Source organism: Aythya marila (assembly GCF_965140915.1).
Source record: "Aythya marila genome assembly, chromosome: 4".
Classification (NCBI taxonomy): domain Eukaryota; kingdom Metazoa; phylum Chordata; class Aves; order Anseriformes; family Anatidae; genus Aythya; species Aythya marila.
In genome coordinates this window covers 6620422-6638611 of record NC_139045.1, presented here as the reverse complement: position 1 = coordinate 6638611, position 18190 = coordinate 6620422, and the positions used below count along the sequence as shown (strand labels likewise).

The 18190-nt window shown below is 42.7% G+C and overlaps 1 protein-coding gene and 1 long non-coding RNA gene across 2 annotated transcripts; one reads left to right on the top strand and one right to left on the bottom strand.

Moving 5' to 3' along the window:
* The first annotated feature begins 4227 nt into the window (after positions 1–4227).
* Positions 4228–13118, top strand: CISD2 (CDGSH iron sulfur domain 2). The gene is made up of 3 exons (XM_082758807.1): positions 4228–4382; positions 11555–11766; positions 12748–13118. Exons 1-3 carry the CDS (start codon positions 4280–4282, stop codon positions 12835–12837), a joined length of 405 nt encoding a protein of 134 aa, XP_082614933.1. The 5' UTR covers positions 4228–4279; the 3' UTR covers positions 12838–13118.
* LOC309877477 lies at positions 8259–15500 on the bottom strand. Its single transcript, XR_014317368.1, has 3 exons — positions 14934–15500; positions 10793–10933; positions 8259–8410 (listed from the first exon to the last, which is right to left on the bottom strand). It is a non-coding gene; the product is annotated as an uncharacterized lncRNA (long non-coding RNA).
* Positions 15501–18190: the final 2690 nt, after the last annotated feature.

Sequence of the window (18190 nt, the reverse complement as noted above, 5' to 3'; positions counted from 1 at the left end):
GTCCGTGTAGTAGTGTGCCGCTGATGTCGGCTTTGTCCTCTGTCGGTCCTTCAGCGCAGGGGAGGAGGTATCTGTTTTTCATCACTGCAGCTTCCTCCCAGGGGACAGTCTGGGGATTTTGTAGTCTGTTTTGTTGCAACAAACCAGGCAGAACCTGCCACAAATCAGTAATCTATCTGGTCTTTTTTTTTGAAGTTAGTAGGGTATCCTAAAGATACTTGTTCTGATATGAGTAAAAATTTGAATTAGCAACTCTCTGGAAGCCAATAAAGTTCCAAACCTGTGCAATTCTTTATGCGACCGGGGGTCGGTCTGGATCCTCATGAGCTGTTACGTATTGGATCAACTTACTCATGAGGATGGAAAGATTGGATCAAAGTTTAAAACTCGTTGCAATGTTATATTTAATGTGCATCATCAGCACTACTTCACTGATGCTACCTGCAATAGTATCACATCATACAACTTCAGTTACTTCCTCAGCTTTATTTAAAGGCAACAGGAATCAGTAACATAGCACTTGGATAGTTTTATCCTGTGTTATTTTTGCAAATATTCTACTGACTATGAAAGCCACTGTTGTGGACCAATACTGACCATTGCAAAACAGTCCTGGCTTGTAAAAATCTAACAATGTAAAAAGAGACAAACTGTTCTTTATCTGGGGATATCTAGGAAATCAACACTGAAGACACCTATTCCTTCTTGGGTTGGGATTTTCTTCAGCTTCGTTTCATATCCTCAACCATAATTTATGCATAGCACTTCCCCAAGACACTCCCCAGCAACAGCAGTCAGAAGAAGAAATTAAAATGTTAAACCTGTGCCTGAGAGATCAAAGACTGATTATTTCTTACGTACAATTGCACATGGGCTCTGGTCTTTCTTGCACAAAGTAGCATTTTGGAGTTTGATACAATTCTTAGAAAACTTGCCATTCTTCTTTACATTCCTATTTTCGTTCTTTTCAGAAATTAGTGCTCTACAGCCCATGACAATAAACAGCATTCTGAGCCACAGGGACATTTAAAAATGCAACAATAATACATGCTGCGGTAGGACACTGCAGCTACTTAGGCAATTACAATAGCACCTGCTTTCAAAACATAATAGTTACATTGTAAAATGCTTAGACATTAGCTAGATTAAAAAGTAATAGCAGGCTAACTTCTTTCAGTCTGGATTCTCCTTTCATTCCCCATTGATTGTAAAATAATTTAGTATAATTTTATAATATGATAATTATGCTATCCCAAAATTACCCTCCTGATTCGTTTATAAGTGATTTATTTTCTCTACCCATTTTCCTCTCGAGCATGGTGCACACTGCAGAGGAGCAGATATTTTCCACAAGCTCCAGCAGAAGCCACTTCCAGTGCCAGTTCAGAGAGTCAACTGAAAGCACGACAGTCTCAGCTTTCTTCTAACAGCAATTAAGCCTCTGGATGTAAAAATAACAAATGAAAACCTAACTTGGCTGCAACACAACTGCAACTCGCTCACAACGTTCATAAAGCAGGAAAGTAACCTTATATATACATATGGTCTTATGGATTATGTGTTTTAAGCCAGTTTACTTATTCTTCGAGACTAGTTTTTTTAATACTCGGGTGTTGACAGTGCTGCATACTGACGGAGACCACATGAAATGAATCACAGTTCCTGCAGCCCTTCTGGGGTGTCATGATTTTGCTTGCTTTTGGGGAAGCAGAAGAATAAGAGATCTTTACAAACAGCAGGAACGGCAGCTAATCAACCCCCATTGTGAAATGATTCAAATACAAAGGGAGAGGTCTAGCTTCCTCCTAGATAGAGCCATGCATTTGCTGATGCCAGAAGCCAGCCCTTTGGCGACAGGCTAGTTTTTAGTTGACAACAGTAGTTTTGCCTGCTGCGGAGATTATTCGAGGCGCTCGGTATGGATAATGGCAATGCCAATTCCAAGAAAATGGTTTTAACAACACAAGACATCCTGTTGATAGAAAAGCTCATAAACATGAAAGAAAGCTGAGCAAATTACTGCGCTACTTAGGCTTGTTTTGGAGATGGAAGGATTGTGTGTCTGCTACCTCGGAATCTTTCATCTTTTATCCTTACAGGTATGTACTTGGTAAAATTAAATACATCAATATCATCTATAAATGTTCTTTTCCTTTGCAAATCTTAATGTGTTCTAGACAGACCAGCAAGCATTATCTCATTCTGCAGCTGAATTAAAGGCGCAGGGGCATTAAGCAATTTATGCAGGGTTAGAGAGGAGGAACACCAGCAGCTTCTTTTCACCTGCGTTCAGATGGAGCAGGGCTGACCAGCTTTTGGATGCTGAAGGTGACTTACTTCTACTGGGAGCTGGACCAATGCAGCAATGTTTTTAGTAACATTGCACTTAACAGAACAAGCCCCACCAAACACGATCCGCACCTCTGCCATGAACTTTTCCACCATTCTCACCGAAGCATGCATAGGAGCAAGTCCTCTTGCCGATTCTCTTTTGAGTTGTATTTTGGGAACTCCTTGTAACAGACCTGAGCTAGCACTAATGACTTAGACCTCCTCACGTGGCCTCCAAGCTGCACCTTGTCTGTAACGTACTTAGTTGCTGAAAAATCTTAGTGATAGAGGATACCTACAGCTGAAAGCAACAATTGTATTTCAGTATTGGTGACCTAGGTTCTGTTCCAGTAGCTGTGCTTGGGCTTTTTGTGCTGCTTTTATTACGGCAGCTCCTATATTCCTTGCCCAATACCAGATTTTCAGTGGCCATGTTCAGTATGAAACACATAGGCAGAGGCAATCTCTACTTTAAACATTCATAAACCAAAGCTAAATATGCAACAACAAATGACCTTGCCATTCTTCCCAAAATGCTACAAGAGTTTCCAGATACCCAGCAGCACTGAGATTTGAGGCACAAAGAGATATGGACTTGTGTCCATATATATGTCCACACAGGGGGTTAAATGTCTGTAACAGAAAGAAGATGTCACACATGCTCTTGATATTAACCGATCATAAATCCTTCCCCTGTAACTAGGTCCCTAAAGATGGACAACTGCGTACAACCCTCTTCTTTTCTGCAGGACTGAGCGAGCCTGCAGCTTACATTTTCCCCCTTAAGTCAAACAGGAAGTTTGCGGCCAAGCTGGAGAGCGAACACAGATCTCCCGAGCCCCAGTTCACACCGGATGCCCAAAGCCCATCTTTTGCCTCCCCTCCAGCTCTGAATCTCATTCAGGCTTCACTTTCTTTATAGTTTTTCCACAAGCAGTGACATCACCCCTTCATACACCAAAACTACTCACGCCTCACGTCAGGTGATGCCCGTGCAGACAGGCGAGGCGCGGTGCGAGCGGCTCCTCTCTGCAGCATGTGCAGAGCGTCGAGCGGTGCTGAGTGGGGCGCAGATCAAAGGCGGTGCAGCAGGGCTCGGTGAAATGTCAACTGTGCTCCCCAGGCCACAGCGAGCATCCAGAGGAGGCTGAAAGAGCAGAGGAAAGGATGGAGGGAGGGAAGGACAGGGGGGCGTGAAGCTGTTCGATTCACAGCTGAAGGATTTGCTTGATGTACCTTCAGCTTCGCGTATTCTTCCTCCAGAGTTTCGCAAACAAGGTTACGTCATGACGGGTCTGATCTGCAGTCTTTGCAGAATAATCAAACGTTTTGCTCTTTCATTATCTCGTCTAAGAGCAGGCATTTGCCTGCATAAGGAGGAACCCTCTCAGGACATCAGACACAGTCATCACCAGCCTAAACTTGGGTGAGGCGGGGAGCTGAGATACTCGGAGATCACAGGAATATTCTCACTAGCTAAAGATGATTCATCAGGAACAGTTAACGTAGGGTCACAGGTAGGAAAGCAACATTCAGGCCAGAAGCTGCGTTTGTTTGCCTTAAGCCTGGCTTCGAGCGTTTAGTTTCTGCCTCAGTTCCTCACGGCAATTTCAACTTTAAATCAACTCATTTTGATCAACATTGCCCCGGATCACTGCGAACTGGGCTCCACCTTCCCACTGCCAAATTTTTACCCCCAACACACCGCTCCCCGTGCCTTAAAATCAGCGAACACCGAACTCCGCGCTCGGAGACGCACCGACACCGCCCCGTCCCCTCAGCGCCGCGCCCCCCTCCCTAACGGCCGGCTCCGCCCGCGCGCCCCCCGGCGGCTGCAGCGCCCCCGCGCGGCGCGAGCCTGAGGGGGCCCCGCCCGGCGGCGCATGCGCGGCGGCGGCAGCGGCGACGGTTGGCGGCCGTTGCCTTCCCCCCCCCGCTAACGGGCGCCATGGTGCTGGAGAGCCTGGCCCGCATCGTCAAGGTGCAGCTGCCCGCCTACCTCAAGCGGCTGCCGCTGCCCGAGAGCGTCGGTGGCTTCCTCCGCCTCACAGGTAGGCGGCCCCGGGGCCTTTCCTGAGCTCCCCGGTTGTCCCCCGGGGGGGAGGAGAGGGCCGGCAGCCGGCGTTCGGCCGCCGTTAAAGCGCCCGGTGAAGCCCCGTGAGGTGAGGTGAGGTGAGGGGGGTAGGGGAAAGGAGGCTGCTCGGCCTCACCTGTCCGGCTGGGCGAGCAGGGGCCCCGTCAGGGCAGGACGTGGGGTTTGGCTGCAGGCCCGAGCCCCTGCCCCAAGGTAGCCGCTGTGCAGAGCTAACGGGTGCAGCTGGGGAGGGCTCCGTGCGGGAGTCCGGCTTGGACGTGAAATGAAGCTTTTTTTAAAATGTCTTTCTATATTTTTTTTTTTATAAGCCTTGGGTATTTTCCCTCCCTCACCCAGGAAAAAATTACATCTGTTTTAGTCATAGCCTTATACCAGAGCGAACAAGAAAGAAAACTCTCCGTTAAATCCTTGTGTGCTCAGGGCATCTCAGTGCTTTGCAAAACTGGAACTGTGCGAGCTCAGGCTCTGGCACAGTACTGCAGGCAGAGCCTCAAATAGCTGGAATAACAAGATCAGTTTGGCAATAAAAAACAAGAGGAATATTCTAACAGGAGCTGGCTGGAGGCAGAAAACATCTTCAAAGTGTAGGATCAAGCCCATGTGTTCTTCTTGCAGCACCAAGCTGTATGACTTCAGTGGTGCTGGGAAATGGGTTCATTTAAAACTAGTTCTGAGTACTTTTTACAGTGTGCATGCTCCTTGTAAACTTAGAAGCCCCATTATCTTTCTCAGGACAAGGAAACCTGTCCTTCCATCCCCATAGCTACTCTTTCATCTGAAAGTGCTGTTAATTATATTGACCAAAAGAGAAGCTTAGCTGCTATAAAGTTGGAGGAGGGGATATAATGAGATTCAGAACAAAGCAGCTTCTCCTACCCCAGCTTTTGAAAGTTTCCTAATTAAGTCATTGTCTTTTTAACCACGAGTGGTGCTTAAAGTTTCTTAAGCTTAATAATACCTGAGCTTACTATCTTGCTTCACGTTTCCAGACATACATTTCTGTTACAGGATTATTGTGCAGCCTCTGTATGTGTTCACACTGCACGGTGAAGTAGTTGAACTTATTCTGAAAACCTCTGGTCAGAACTCTCTTTTTTCTTTTTTTCTTTTTTTTTTTTTCCTTTTTTTTTTTTTAATAGAAGTGTTTTACTGTCATGTTGTTAACCCCATTAACAAGTACTTGCTTGACTTTGGAGGGAGGGGAATAAGTAAGCAACTGAAACCCTCAAGGGAAGACCAAATGTATGAAATGTCAGTCCCCAAAACATGAAACATAGGTAAGAGAAGGAACAGAGTGGGAAATTGCTTTGAGACCTTTTAAAAATTCAGTGGGCATAGCTGAAAAAAAGGCATTACCTCTAATTATTAGTGATTTCTTTGACTGGTCTCATGTTAAACACTGAAAAGTTGAAACAGAGTGATAATTAAAAATACATAGCTATAGAGACAATGTTTTGACACACTTCATTTTTTCAGCAATCAGCTAGAATAATATCTGATGTCCTGCTTAGATATCTTCATCTAAAGTGAAAATGAATGAAAATAGGAGAAAAATAGCAAAATTTTACAAGGTGCTTAATAAGACATAGGGTAGATGCAACAGATTGAAGCTTTTCAACAGAAAATGCTGGGATGTTACACCCTAGGCACATAAATTAAAAATGATCCTATCTTAATGCTATTAAAAGTTATTGAAATTCACTGAAACCTCACTGCTCATGAAAGATTTCTGTACTTACCTGCACCCAGAGCCGCTGTCAGTCTCAAGTTTTGTCTAATAAGTGTGCTTCCGCAAGCATCTCCTCTTTCTGTGTTGTTGTGTTCTTAGCGTGCCCCATCCTGAAGTTGTAGCCCTGTAAAAGTAGGGGATTGCCAATTCTGGGAGTTGTTTTGTAGCAGTGACTTAAAGGTACCCCTGATAACAGGGTAATGGTAGCACCAACCCTACTGTAAGGGGCTGTATTTTACGTTGTTGAATGGTAATTCACCATTTCATAAAACAGATACAGTTTCTAGCTTTAAAATCAAATTTCCAGGACTGTTGAATGAGTATAATGCAACTTAAAAACTGGAAGGAAAATGGTAATTATAAGTATCTTTAATTGAATTAACATCAGTGAGTGACTCTTAAACAATAGTGAAGATTAGATTTAAATTTCCTTCTGTGTTTACTACTACTACTAGAAGTTTTAGGGCATCATATTCTTTGGCAAAAAAATACATCAAGCATTTTCCTTTGCTTTGTTTTGGAAGGTCAGAAATAATATTGATCTGAAATCATTTAAATGTGTTAGTATTTGTCCTTTGGCATCTGCTGAACTCAGGGACCAGCCCTACAAAGCACTTGCTGGCGTTGACTTTGTTCACAAAGTCGGGCCAGAACTGAAATTGGGAACGGTGCAGTGCTTTGCTTGTTAGTGCTTTTATTGCTTCTATAAACCTTTGGTAGCTTCCAGGCAGATGCAGCTCCAGTTCCTGTGATGCATCAGTTGTAGAAACACCAGACCAAAAGCACAGGGAAGAACCTTTCCTGTAGGGTATTGTTAAGGTGTGCTGATCATAGACCTTGAGACACCTGCTGTTTGTTATGACCTCGCCTGACCACAGTGGAAAACTGCTTGCTTGGAGAGAGGAAGACTTTTAATGTCCAGTGCAGAACTCCTGAAGGTAAAAGCAAGGAGGGAGGAGGGAACGAATGTGTTTGACCTTGGGTTTAAAAATGGATAGCTGAATTATCGCACTGCTGCTGCTCAGAAGCCTCTTTCAGTTCCTTGTCATAGCTGCTTTACCCTTCCCTTCTCAAGTTCACTAAAGTGAACAGTGTTGCCGTCTGCTGGGTTTGCTTTCTGTCCTGGTAAGTTTCATTAAACTGGAACAGAATTAACCTCAGAATAACGTGATTAGGAGTGAGAAAAGGGAATTTCAAGGTCTCTCTAGGTGCCAGTCTCCTTTCCATAAACATGGTGTGTTCCTGTGTGGGCTGTCACGCACCTGGCATACATGTTAAGAGGGACTTGAGTGTGACAAGCTGCCAGGCAGAAAGAGGACAGTTTTGTGGGTCATCTGTTACTAGCGGAAAGAAGGAGGGCTGACATCAGACAAGCTCTGCATACTCTCTGGTCATGAACAATGAATTTCTCGTTTGCAGACTAGCTTGCTAACCTACCCTTGCTTTGGCTTTCTACTTTATTATTTAGTGCGCTGTGCTGTTAAAAGGACAGTCACCTCTCCACCGCCCCACCTGCTGAATGAGCTAACACTGAAGTGGTGTGCAGAGTCCTTTGATTTTAGTTTGTTTAGCAATGACAACATCAATAAATGATCAAGCAAACGAACAGAAAACAGGACAGAACAGCTATTAGTTCTGAAGAGAAAATAGTTGGGTCGATATTTTGAGCCTGCATGAAGAATTGTGGCAGTTCAGAGAGAACACAACCACAGTTCCAATATTCATTTTGACTGGTAGCTAATACTTGTTAAAACTTTGGCTTGCGTTTGAGTTATTATCTTAAGAAACTGCTTTTGAGTCTGCACAGGATCATTTCCACGTAAATGAGCTAAAACATGAAATCAAAGTGAAAGATGAAGAAGGGCTGGTGAAAGACATACAGGCAGTAAACACTGGCTTTGATTTGACTCTCAGTGGCTGGTCGGTCCTGTTCTGCTCACAATGTTTGTGTTTCTTATTTTTGGACTTGTTACTGTTGGACTAAAAGTTAAGAAAAACCTTTTCTCAAAAACCTAATGCCATGGCCTGTGGTCCATGGTCTCAGCTTCTTGCAGTTCTCTGGGCACTCCTGTTTCAGTGATGTTCCTGATACTTTCCAGGACTTATCTTTGGGATTGGTCTCTATCCTAATACAAGTCAAGTTTGAAGACTAACCTCTTCGATCCTCTGCTCTCCATTTCTGGCTCCAAAGACTGCCTCTTCCCAAGCAGCAGAGCTGATAAAGAACCTCCAGAATCAATGTAGTTGAGTATCAGCTGTGAAAATAAACAGAATTTTGTGAATTGCCTTACATCTGCTTCAGAAAGGTATGACTGGCTTCAAAACCACCCAGCAGCTTGCGGTTGTAGGAAGATACCTTTGCATTAATTTGGGTGAAGGCTCCCCTGCTCCCCTACCCCTCCCAGTCCAAAGGTCTGGGACTTTTTACTTTGTGACGGTATCTTGTTTCTCATGCCTTAGAAACATGGTCACGTTGTTTTTTTCAGTCTAAAAGTATGAGCCTGTGGCAGTCTCGTTGACAATAAAGTCAATTTACAATTAACATACAAGTTGGTATAACCTGGGGCTTTCCAGAGACCCCCAGAGTAGTGTTATCTCAATAAATCATTGGCTGCTGAGGAGAAAACTCTTTATCAGCACTTAGCACCGTAGAGATGGGAAATAATACCCATGATAAATAATATCCCTGTACTTCCTATTCCTGTCTGTTTCTAGTTTCCTTTCTAAGAGGTTACAGCTGTCATGTTCCTCTTTCACTCGGATGAACCCAGCTGGTTAGGAGCCTCCCACAGTCACGACTGGTGGCCCAGTGAGTGTTCTGACTTCAGAGTCCTGTCAGGGAGTTTAAAGCTGTACTGAGATGCCACTTGCTGTTCAGTTGCTGGTCTCTTCCTAACATTTAATTCTGGCCAGACTGCTCTTTTTTGTGTGTCAGTTTTAGTCCAGTGGGATTCCTACCATTCAATAGGCATCCTGCTTCTCTTTATGGTGCAGCTGTTGGGATGCCTATTCTGTCTTGGAGTTCAGTGTAGCTTTGTAGATAGGCAGCTCTTTGCCAACAGTCAAGTTAAATGTTGAATTTGATTAATTTTTTTTCAGTGACCAAAGCTTTTTCCCTCTCTTCCAAAGCATGTTTTAAGTCAGCCCTTCATATAAAATCAGAAAGCACGTTCAGATGGCTGTTGATGGGCTGTTCTGGAACAGTGCATCTCAACTGATGTTACTCATGATAATATTTTTGCTGTATGAACGATAAGGCTGGAACATGGCTTAGTTTGTGTTGTGTGTCTGTGATCAGTATCATTTACCTTGTAGCTTCATAGTCCCTCCAGAGTTACCGCCATCTTGTGAAAGTTTGAGATGTTAAGTCTTTCCTAATAGTGGTGACTCAAAGAGTAAATGACGCTATGCCAGCAGCTTCTAAAGTGGGGTTTGGCCATGTATAGCCAGGAGGGGCTGCCTGGTTAGCTGGCTGTCCAGACCTCTTTCCTCAGGACATTCTGTGACAGGTTTGCCTTGGTGGCTCCTGTCGTTATTCTGTCCTCTGTCTTTTCAGAATGTGACAGGGAAAGGTGTCTGTGAGAACTAAATGGTCAGTCTTTGGGGTGGACCACACTGTCTGTCCAGAACTTAATGTTTTTCTCTACTGGAATATTCAGGAAACTTTAATTTTTAATGAGCTTGTTCACTGCGTTATTGAGGGAGAGTAAAACTGCTTAAATATTTTGTCTTACTGTTATTTATGGTAATGATAGAAAAGACAAACAGTTACTGCTGTCCAGGAAGTCCGATGTTTTGTGTAGCACTGAGATACTTAAATGTTTCCAGTTAATTATTAATTAGGGCCCACAGCTTGTTGAGGGAACAGAGACCAGTCTGTTGTGGTGACTCCTATGAAATACTGTCAAAAATCGTTGTGCAAAGGAACCACTGCAAATGCAGGCATGGAAAGACAGCACTGAAAGTTCTTGCAGCATCTTTTATCATTTATTCAGTTGTGGCGCATTTCCAGATAAATGCAGTAAGCATGGTTTTCACACCAAAGGATATAGAAAGCCCGGAGAACATAAAGCTATTCCTGCAAAGTAGTTTTGTTACGTGGTGTGCTTCCAGAACCTTCAAATTATTAAGTAAGAAATACTGCATTCTAACGGGAAAAGTATTAGCATGAGCAAGCTCTTTATTGTAACAAATAAAATTAAGCCTCACAAAATAATGTGATTTCTGAGAGCTCACAGTCTACCTGGCATCCTCAGCCTGTTCTATTGCATTCAAATTGTAGAACAAAATCTTGATATGTTCTGATCCTAAATCATTTAAAAGAGGAATTTGATTATTGTTTTCTCTTACAAAGTGCTTGTGTAATTGTGCTCCAGCTCATTCAAGTTCTTTGTTTCTCAATTTAAAATGTTTTGAACATCCTTCTATTTCTTTATGACTATTCAGATTTAATGTATTCTCCAGAAATTAAAACCAAAACACCTCTCTCTATTGCTACACGCATTGTTAAATTACACCGGAGTATTGTCACAGCTTGTATTGTTGGAAAAGCGTATCAGCCTTTAAAGTACGTCTTTTGCCAGGTGCTGAATTTCTCTCAAAGTTCAGTAAGTCTTTTTTGTACTAATATGTCTTACCTGTACTTAAAATAAATGTCTCAGGTTGGTAAAAAGCAGTTTCCTGGGGCTTGACTTATGTAGAGGTACCTAGAGAAGGAGTCCTGACACTGGCTATGTGCATTGTAGAAAATTGTTGTGGATCCCTGAGCAAACAGAGCTCTGAAAAATAAAAATAAAAAAAAAAAAAGGGAAAGGTTTTGTTAATGCTTATTTGAGGATAGGCATTAGATCTGCCAAAAGTTCCTAAACACAACTTGGAACAAAGCAAATGAGGAAAACTTCAAGAATAAAAATCTGAAATGAGCAATTAAAAAAATAATTATAAAGCATATTGAGTAGTTCTTCATATACAGAATGTAAGATACCAACACTGAACCATAGTGAATTTTTACTAACTTCCCACGTGTAATCATGCCCGGTTTGCTAGTACTTGGTGTTTTATGTTTGGTGAGCAGAACCTCTGTAACTTTAGTTCCTCATTTCAGTACACCTTTTACTTGTTTTATTTTTTTTCCATCAAGTCATTTTCTAGTGTGTTAAAAAGTAAACTTCAGATGAAATTCCAGGAGTCCAGTTTGTGCCTTAGCTACAGTAAAACCCAGATTTTAATCTGGGACTTCTTTCGTCTCATGACTTACCCACAAAGTCTCACCTGCCCTCAGAGCCCTGCTGACTGAGCAGTCCTGTTCCTTACCCTAAGCCTAAATCATGTGAGAATAGCTGACGCTGCACCAGACTGAAGTGGTGTCAAGAGCCAGTCTGAGTTCCACCTGTCTTCAGTTTCAGAATGGCTGCGGTTATTGCCTTTCCTGGGCGTGCTGGCCTTGCTGGGTTACCTCGCTGTTCGTCCGTTCCTTCCCAAGAAGAAACAGCAAAAGGATAGCTTGATTAACCTCAAGATCCAGAAGGAAAACCCAAAAGTAGTGAACGAAATAAACATCGAAGATCTGTGTCTCACTAAAGCTTACTGCAGGTGTTGGCGTTCAAAGACGGTAAGGTACTTTGTGCTACTGTAGGATTTGAGGTTGAAACTTGCATATTTTTATCAGTTCTGTGGTAGTGAGTTGCAACAAGGTGACCTCTTGCTTTTCTTGGGAGATGGAATAGCATCCTGGTTTCAGAGAATGGCACCGTTCTTACTTTTCTCTACTGTAAACCTAGCTACATGCAGAGAGAAACTGTTGAAATCTGTAATAAAAAAAACACCACACACTAGGGTTTTTCCTAGAAATAGTGACCATCTGTGATTTAGATTAAAACAAAGCAAACCTTAAGGTTTGAAAATATGTTCCAACTAATTAGAAGATCAGTTAGAATCATTAAGGTTGGAAAAAACCTATGATTCTATTCTCTGATGGAAAAACAATACTTTGAAATTTGTTCATATTAGAATGAAAGTAGAGTGGGGTCTCTGTTGAGGGAAGGCATATCCCCACCTGGTCCAGAGCAACCACTAGGTGACTGCTTTGGATGGTCTGTGTCCCCTGCATCAAACAGAAGTAGATGGGTGATTCTCATCTTCTTCTTGTGACTGTCCTGACGTCACTGTGTTGGCCTCTCTAGACTGAATGCTTTCCTGTTTTAGCAAAAAACTATGCCTGGGACCTAGAAAACTCTCTCAAGTACTTCTCGTTCAGAAGAATCACTTCAGAAAAATATACTGGCTGAAAATGAGCTGTTGAGAGCACTTTTATTGGCTCCACAATAAACCTTAAGCCACTAGTGGCTGCTTTGGTTCCTGTTCCTTCGTGGTGAAGGCTTCATCTCTAACTTTGTGTCTACAAACAGCTATTTTAGGACCTCACAAACTTAGCTACCTGTTAACAGTGTGTGTGTGTGTGTGTTTTTTTAGTAATGGGCCTGATAGGGGAACAGGGAGTTTGATGTTGAAATGGGGCATAGGAGGAGGAACGGAGAAACTAACAGCAGTTGCTGTACGGAGGTGTACTAATTTCTCATTTGTTTTCTTCCAGTTCCCTGTCTGTGATGGCTCACATAACAAGCACAATGAACTAACAGGAGATAACGTAGGTCCACTAATACTCAAGAAGAAAGAAGTATAGCGAATGCTTAATCCAGTAGATCATGACTGAGAAGTCTTTTATACTGTTGTAGTTGCAAGGGGCAGCATTTTATTATGTGATTGGTATGATTTAGTCTAATGATGGCTGTAGATTTCTTTTTGGGATAAACTGCGTTTAGACAGTGCTAAATCTGTCACTGTTTGATATTTTATTCTGAGAAGAACTGTCTGCTTTGTAAAACTGTAAAGTAACTGTCTCTGTAAATAAGTCGTTTATTTCACCAATAAAATGACTTCCTACACCTAAGCCTTGTTTGTATGAACGCGTAGCTGCAAAAATGTCACTATTTCCAAGGGAACAGGTCAGCCAGTAACATTGCCCCTTTATGCTGAGCTCCTGTTTGTCATTCACGCTCTTGTGAGGAAACAGATTTGCTCCTTGCAAAGTTCATACGCACTGCAGATGCTGCTACTTGTAGTGGGGACTTTTCTGGGTGGAGCTGGTCAAATGACAGAACCACCAAAGGGGAGGTGAACTGTATTCTTGGCTTGTTACTGATTCAGAATGGTTATTAGGGCAAGTCAGAACTTTGCTGTGGTAGGGCTTAATTTCAGATGCAGGTAACTAACTACGTGCTACTTATTTAACTGCTAGGCTCCATATTAATTCTTCTAAAGTGCTTTATTCAATGAAGAGCTATTGGTCTGCTTAGAAGTACAAGTTAGACAGTTGTGTAAAATTGTGGCACAAATGCAAGGGAAGTTTTGACTGTTCCTTAACAAGCATTTTGTTTGGCTTGTTGGTAGGTAGGTGGGAAGCCCCAGAGCACCATGCTACTGCCAAAGCTTATCACCAGTGCTGGAACAAGTACAAGTCAGGAAGCCGTTCTCACACCAGGGCTGTCACAGCAGCAGCAGAACTAAAGTAATCCCTGCATTTGTAACCCTTGTAGGTCTCGGTACCTAAAGCTCTTGCCTTGCAGCAGAACGTGGCAGATCAGGATGTGACTGTGGGTTACCTGACTGCTTTTGCACAGCGTGGAACAGAATCGTGGGACAATCTAGCTTTGTTTAAATGCTTCACGGGAATCTTATCTTAATAGATGAAAGCAACCTGTAACCACTACCCCATTAGGATATAACACTTATAACGGAGGACGATCCATCATGATATTGTCTTGAATTGTAGTGTTTGCCATTCCAGATAATGTATAATAAACACTGAGACCATTACTTGGGCTTGCTGGAGAAACAGCTAGATGAAATACAAAAACATGTTTAGACAATGCTTTCCAGCTTTTCAATGCACAGCCTAGTGCAGCAGTCAGTTACTACATACAACTGTGTGCACTTCTAGCTTTTATCAGGATATTTCTGCATTCAGGTAATTTGATTTCTCCCTAAGTTTGAGAAGTAAGCTCTGTACATCATCCTGTTCTCACTTCCATTGCTCCACTCAGACGGATGCTGTCAGTGTACGTAGTACAGTAAAAGTGGTTTTGTTTCTCCCACAGCGCTATTCCAAAAGAAGAACGACAGTGTAAAGCTTGGCCTCTCGACTCTAGCTCTAGGACAGTTTGATTATGTAATGTTTTTTTCTTCCTGCTCGCTATTAGAGGTGACTGCTGCTAAACTATCTACAACTACGGCTACAAAACACGTAGATTTTCACTTGTTTCTGCTTATGTTTATAAGGGAACGGAGCATATTTGGAACTGCCCCAGCAGCACTCACAGCTCCGTTTTAGAAAGGACATTTTAGTAATTTCTACATGATACTAAAATTAAGGTCATAAGGAAGATAGAGAACCATTTCCTTGTATTTCAGAGTCTGTGAAGGGAATACTATCTCTCATGGCCTCAGCTAAAAGTGTTGTCATGCAGTGTTGAAGCAGGCCTATGTTAGGTGCAGTGAGGAGCCCTAACATACATGGATTGTACATACTTGGAGGTTTAATACCCCTGCCAGAAAATATAATTTCATCTTCTGCAAGTACCGTCTGCAAAAGTACAGCTATAAAACTGAAATAAACAAAAACTTAACAACACTGGCTATGGTATTTTTGCTGCAGAAAATCCAAACCAAGATTGCTGCTGCTGCTTTGGTTATCAAAGTAAGAGTTCAGTTTTTGCCTACCTGCCTTGTGAAAATTGCTGTGCAATGCATTAACGTTCGCATCAGCGCTGAGAAAGGCTGCAAAACACTTCCCGGGATGAAGGAGAATCAGGAGAGTCTATCACCAGCAGCTACCAGAGTCACTCATCCTCTTTGCTTTCAGGAGTCCTTGGAAGGTTGTTGTCTGTACCAACAGCTCTCACCAAATAAATGAAATTTGCTTGGACTGCTAAGTTCACAGCACTGGATAGGACTGGCTTATCTGATCCTGTGCTGCTTGCAGCTTGGATTCTTCATCTGCAAGCCACATGCAGGAATTTTCCCTCTGAAGTTAAAATGATTGTCCTTGAGAAGACAGATGCCAAAGTAAGAAAAAAAAAAGTCACTGCTGACTCCTTTAATAGTTAGCTTGCACTCAAAGTGCAAGTCTGTCCATTTAAGCAGACACCCCTCCTTCTCCCCCTCCAAAAAAACCCACCACAGTTTACTTATCTGTTCAAATTATCTTCATGAGGTCCGTGGGGTTAGCTAAGAACTAAAGTGTCAGCAGAACCCTTTATCTCGGTTGACAGAGTTGAACCAATTACCTGCTAGAATATATTTGGTCGCATCTTGGCACTGGGTGACTTTTCTGCCCTCATCTGGAAGCTCTACACAAAGGGATAAATTTGCCCAGTTCTAAGGAAGACCAGGACTCGGGCAGCAGACCAACTCTTCACAGTCAGGAAAAAGCAAAAGCCAGAAAAGGCAGACACGGCATGCTGCAACGTGCCTTCTGCACGCAACTCGAACACTGGTACCTACCTTTCTTTTTAACTATGATTTTGAAGACTTGTTGTAATGAACTCCAATGAAACATGTAAATGGATAAATTTAGAGAAGGGTGTCTGACCTGGGTTGACTTTTAGACAAAGTAAATGTGAAATGCATCTGGCACTGAATTTCAGCTCTTGCACTCTGTATTTAAAAAGCAAAATGCAAGAACTACCGTTCACTGTTTTGCGGCCATATTACACCCTGAGTGTTTCACAATTAATTTTAGACTTCATCCAAGTTCTCTAGAATGTGCAGTTTGGCTGTAAAAGAGAGAGAAAACAGTGATTATAATTACACTATCATTGCATCCCCAGCTTGTGCGATTTCCTGTGTCCAGATGGCCCATTTCTGTCTTTTCCCATATGCTGCCTGCTGTAAGTGCCCGCCGTGTGCCGCCAGGACCACGCTGTGCCGTCAGACTGTTCTGCTGCAGAGGCTCTCCTCAACCTTCTGGTGCTGCACGTGCACGCAGTGCTCAGTACTCCTCCACGTGACCCTGTGATTGTGTCTGCATGGCAGCCAGGCTCCGTTGGCTATAGGTTACTGCAGCTTGCCCCCTGATTTTATTTCCTCCAAGTAAGAGAATGCTTGGCACGGCACAAAGATTTTACTGGCTTGAATTTATGCATTATTCAAGAATGATTTCATGGCATTTTGTTCAAAGGGAGGTGGCCTTGTGGCTTTACCCATGCAAACTCAGATATAAAGTGAAATCGTTATCTCTTTAAATTAACAGCTATTTAAAATGAGCTGAAATTGTCAGTCTCAGCCCTAATGTTATGTTTCTTCTCAGGAGAAGACAAGCGTTTTGTTCCTGTCCAGAAGACAAGGAGAGGAGCATTATATAGCATTAATGCTCTTCATATTAGATCTGCAGGACTATGTTAAGAGCTGCAGTCGGATTCACGATTTAATAAAGGTCGAGGGAAACGGGTCTTGTAACAGCCACACGCAGTGGTGAGGAAAGGAAAATTGAGTTTGGATTAGAAGACAAAAACACTTCCATTGGTACAGCTATTCAAGGTCTCAGAGCAGTGGGGGGAGTGATGTTGACGAATAAATTGAGAGTGCACAGAGGTTAAGGGAACACGATAAATCCAATTTATGAGATGCTGTTATGATAGTAAGCAAGTATTAGAGGCCATCATGAACAACTGTTTGTCAGAGGTTTGCTTGCACATTTAGGGTCGTGTTCACATTTAAAGGACTTAAATTGTTTACACTTCTGTTACTGAACAGACTCCAAATGTGGCATAATGATGCCTCCCTGAAAGAGGGCTCTAATTTGTATAAAACTAGATCAAAAAAATGAACCATATACAGCTTCCCCTTGTGAACTTCACTCATGTAGCATTATTATGCGATAGTCACTGATGAACTAAACAGCTTATTCCCTCACAGTATCAATTAAGTCTACAGACATTACAATTTCCAATTACAATTAGCTCCTTCTAAACCACCCCTATTTCAGTAACTGAGTGCCTCTGTCAGCCACCTAAAGCAGGCAGCAGGGGCACAGAAGTCAGTGGACACAGCAAGCACCAAGTGCAGCACTGCAACCACGCATCACTCTGTGCAGTTTGAGAGCACCTTCCTCTGGTGAGGGAACAAACGGGAACTGAGGACTGCACATTCCATGCACTGCTGAAAATCTCTGGACACAAAGATATTCTGTACAGTATCTTGTAAAATGGAATTGCAGCAGAGAGCTCTGCAGATAGCCCTTGTCCACCTCGATTACGACCACAGCATAAAATCCTTATTTAAAAAAGAAAGAAATAAAACTTAGATTCTGAGGAATGCTGTACTGACTCCGTGTTTGTGAAAGGAGCAGAAAATGACCTACTTAGAGCCAGTTACTCACCCAAAATGTAGCAAAGATTTGCCAATATCTGTAACAGGCAGTACCAAAGCCAAGCTGATACCAAACCTAAAGGCAAGCACAGGGTTTTGATCAACAAAGGAGGTTTATTCCTGGCTTTTGGACAGTCAAGGGGAAAGAAAAGTGTAACAAGTCATATGGGAAAGTCAAATGTGAACTATATTGCACTGACTCTGCAGGAGGCATCTATAAAGTAAAATGAAAACAAATCAAAAAAACAAACCAAAAGAACACCACCAAAGCTCACTTTTTGTTCTCCCTGGTGAAACATTTTGGCAAGAGATTCAAAATGAGCACTGCCACTCATTACCATCATCCACAGCTGCACACAACTTGGGTGTTGGGAACTCGTGAGGGTGCTAGTGCTGTCACATCGCAGCCTATCTGAAGGAAGGTGTGGTGAGGCCTCTTTCACTTTGTACCATCCCTCTCAGCACTGCTTTTTCCAGGCTGTTCAAGTCTATTACTTTCCTGTATCAGTTAGAGGTTAAAATGCCATGCCAAATCTGAGAGACCTCCGATCTCCACAGCCAAGCCAGCCATCCACCTCTTGGAACACTGAGAGCTAACTTGTTATTTT

Bases quoted from the DNA above. Each gene is read 5' to 3' on its own strand.
- CISD2 (XM_082758807.1), top strand. From the start codon at position 4,280: ATGGTGCTGGAGAGCCTGGCCCGCATCGTCAAGGTGCAGCTGCCCGCC. The intron at 4,383-11,554 runs GTAGGCGGCCCC...ACCTGTCTTCAG, and splicing joins TGGCTTCCTCCGCCTCACAG to TTTCAGAATGGCTGCGGTTA. The intron at 11,767-12,747 runs GTAAGGTACTTT...GTTTTCTTCCAG, and splicing joins GGTGTTGGCGTTCAAAGACG to TTCCCTGTCTGTGATGGCTC.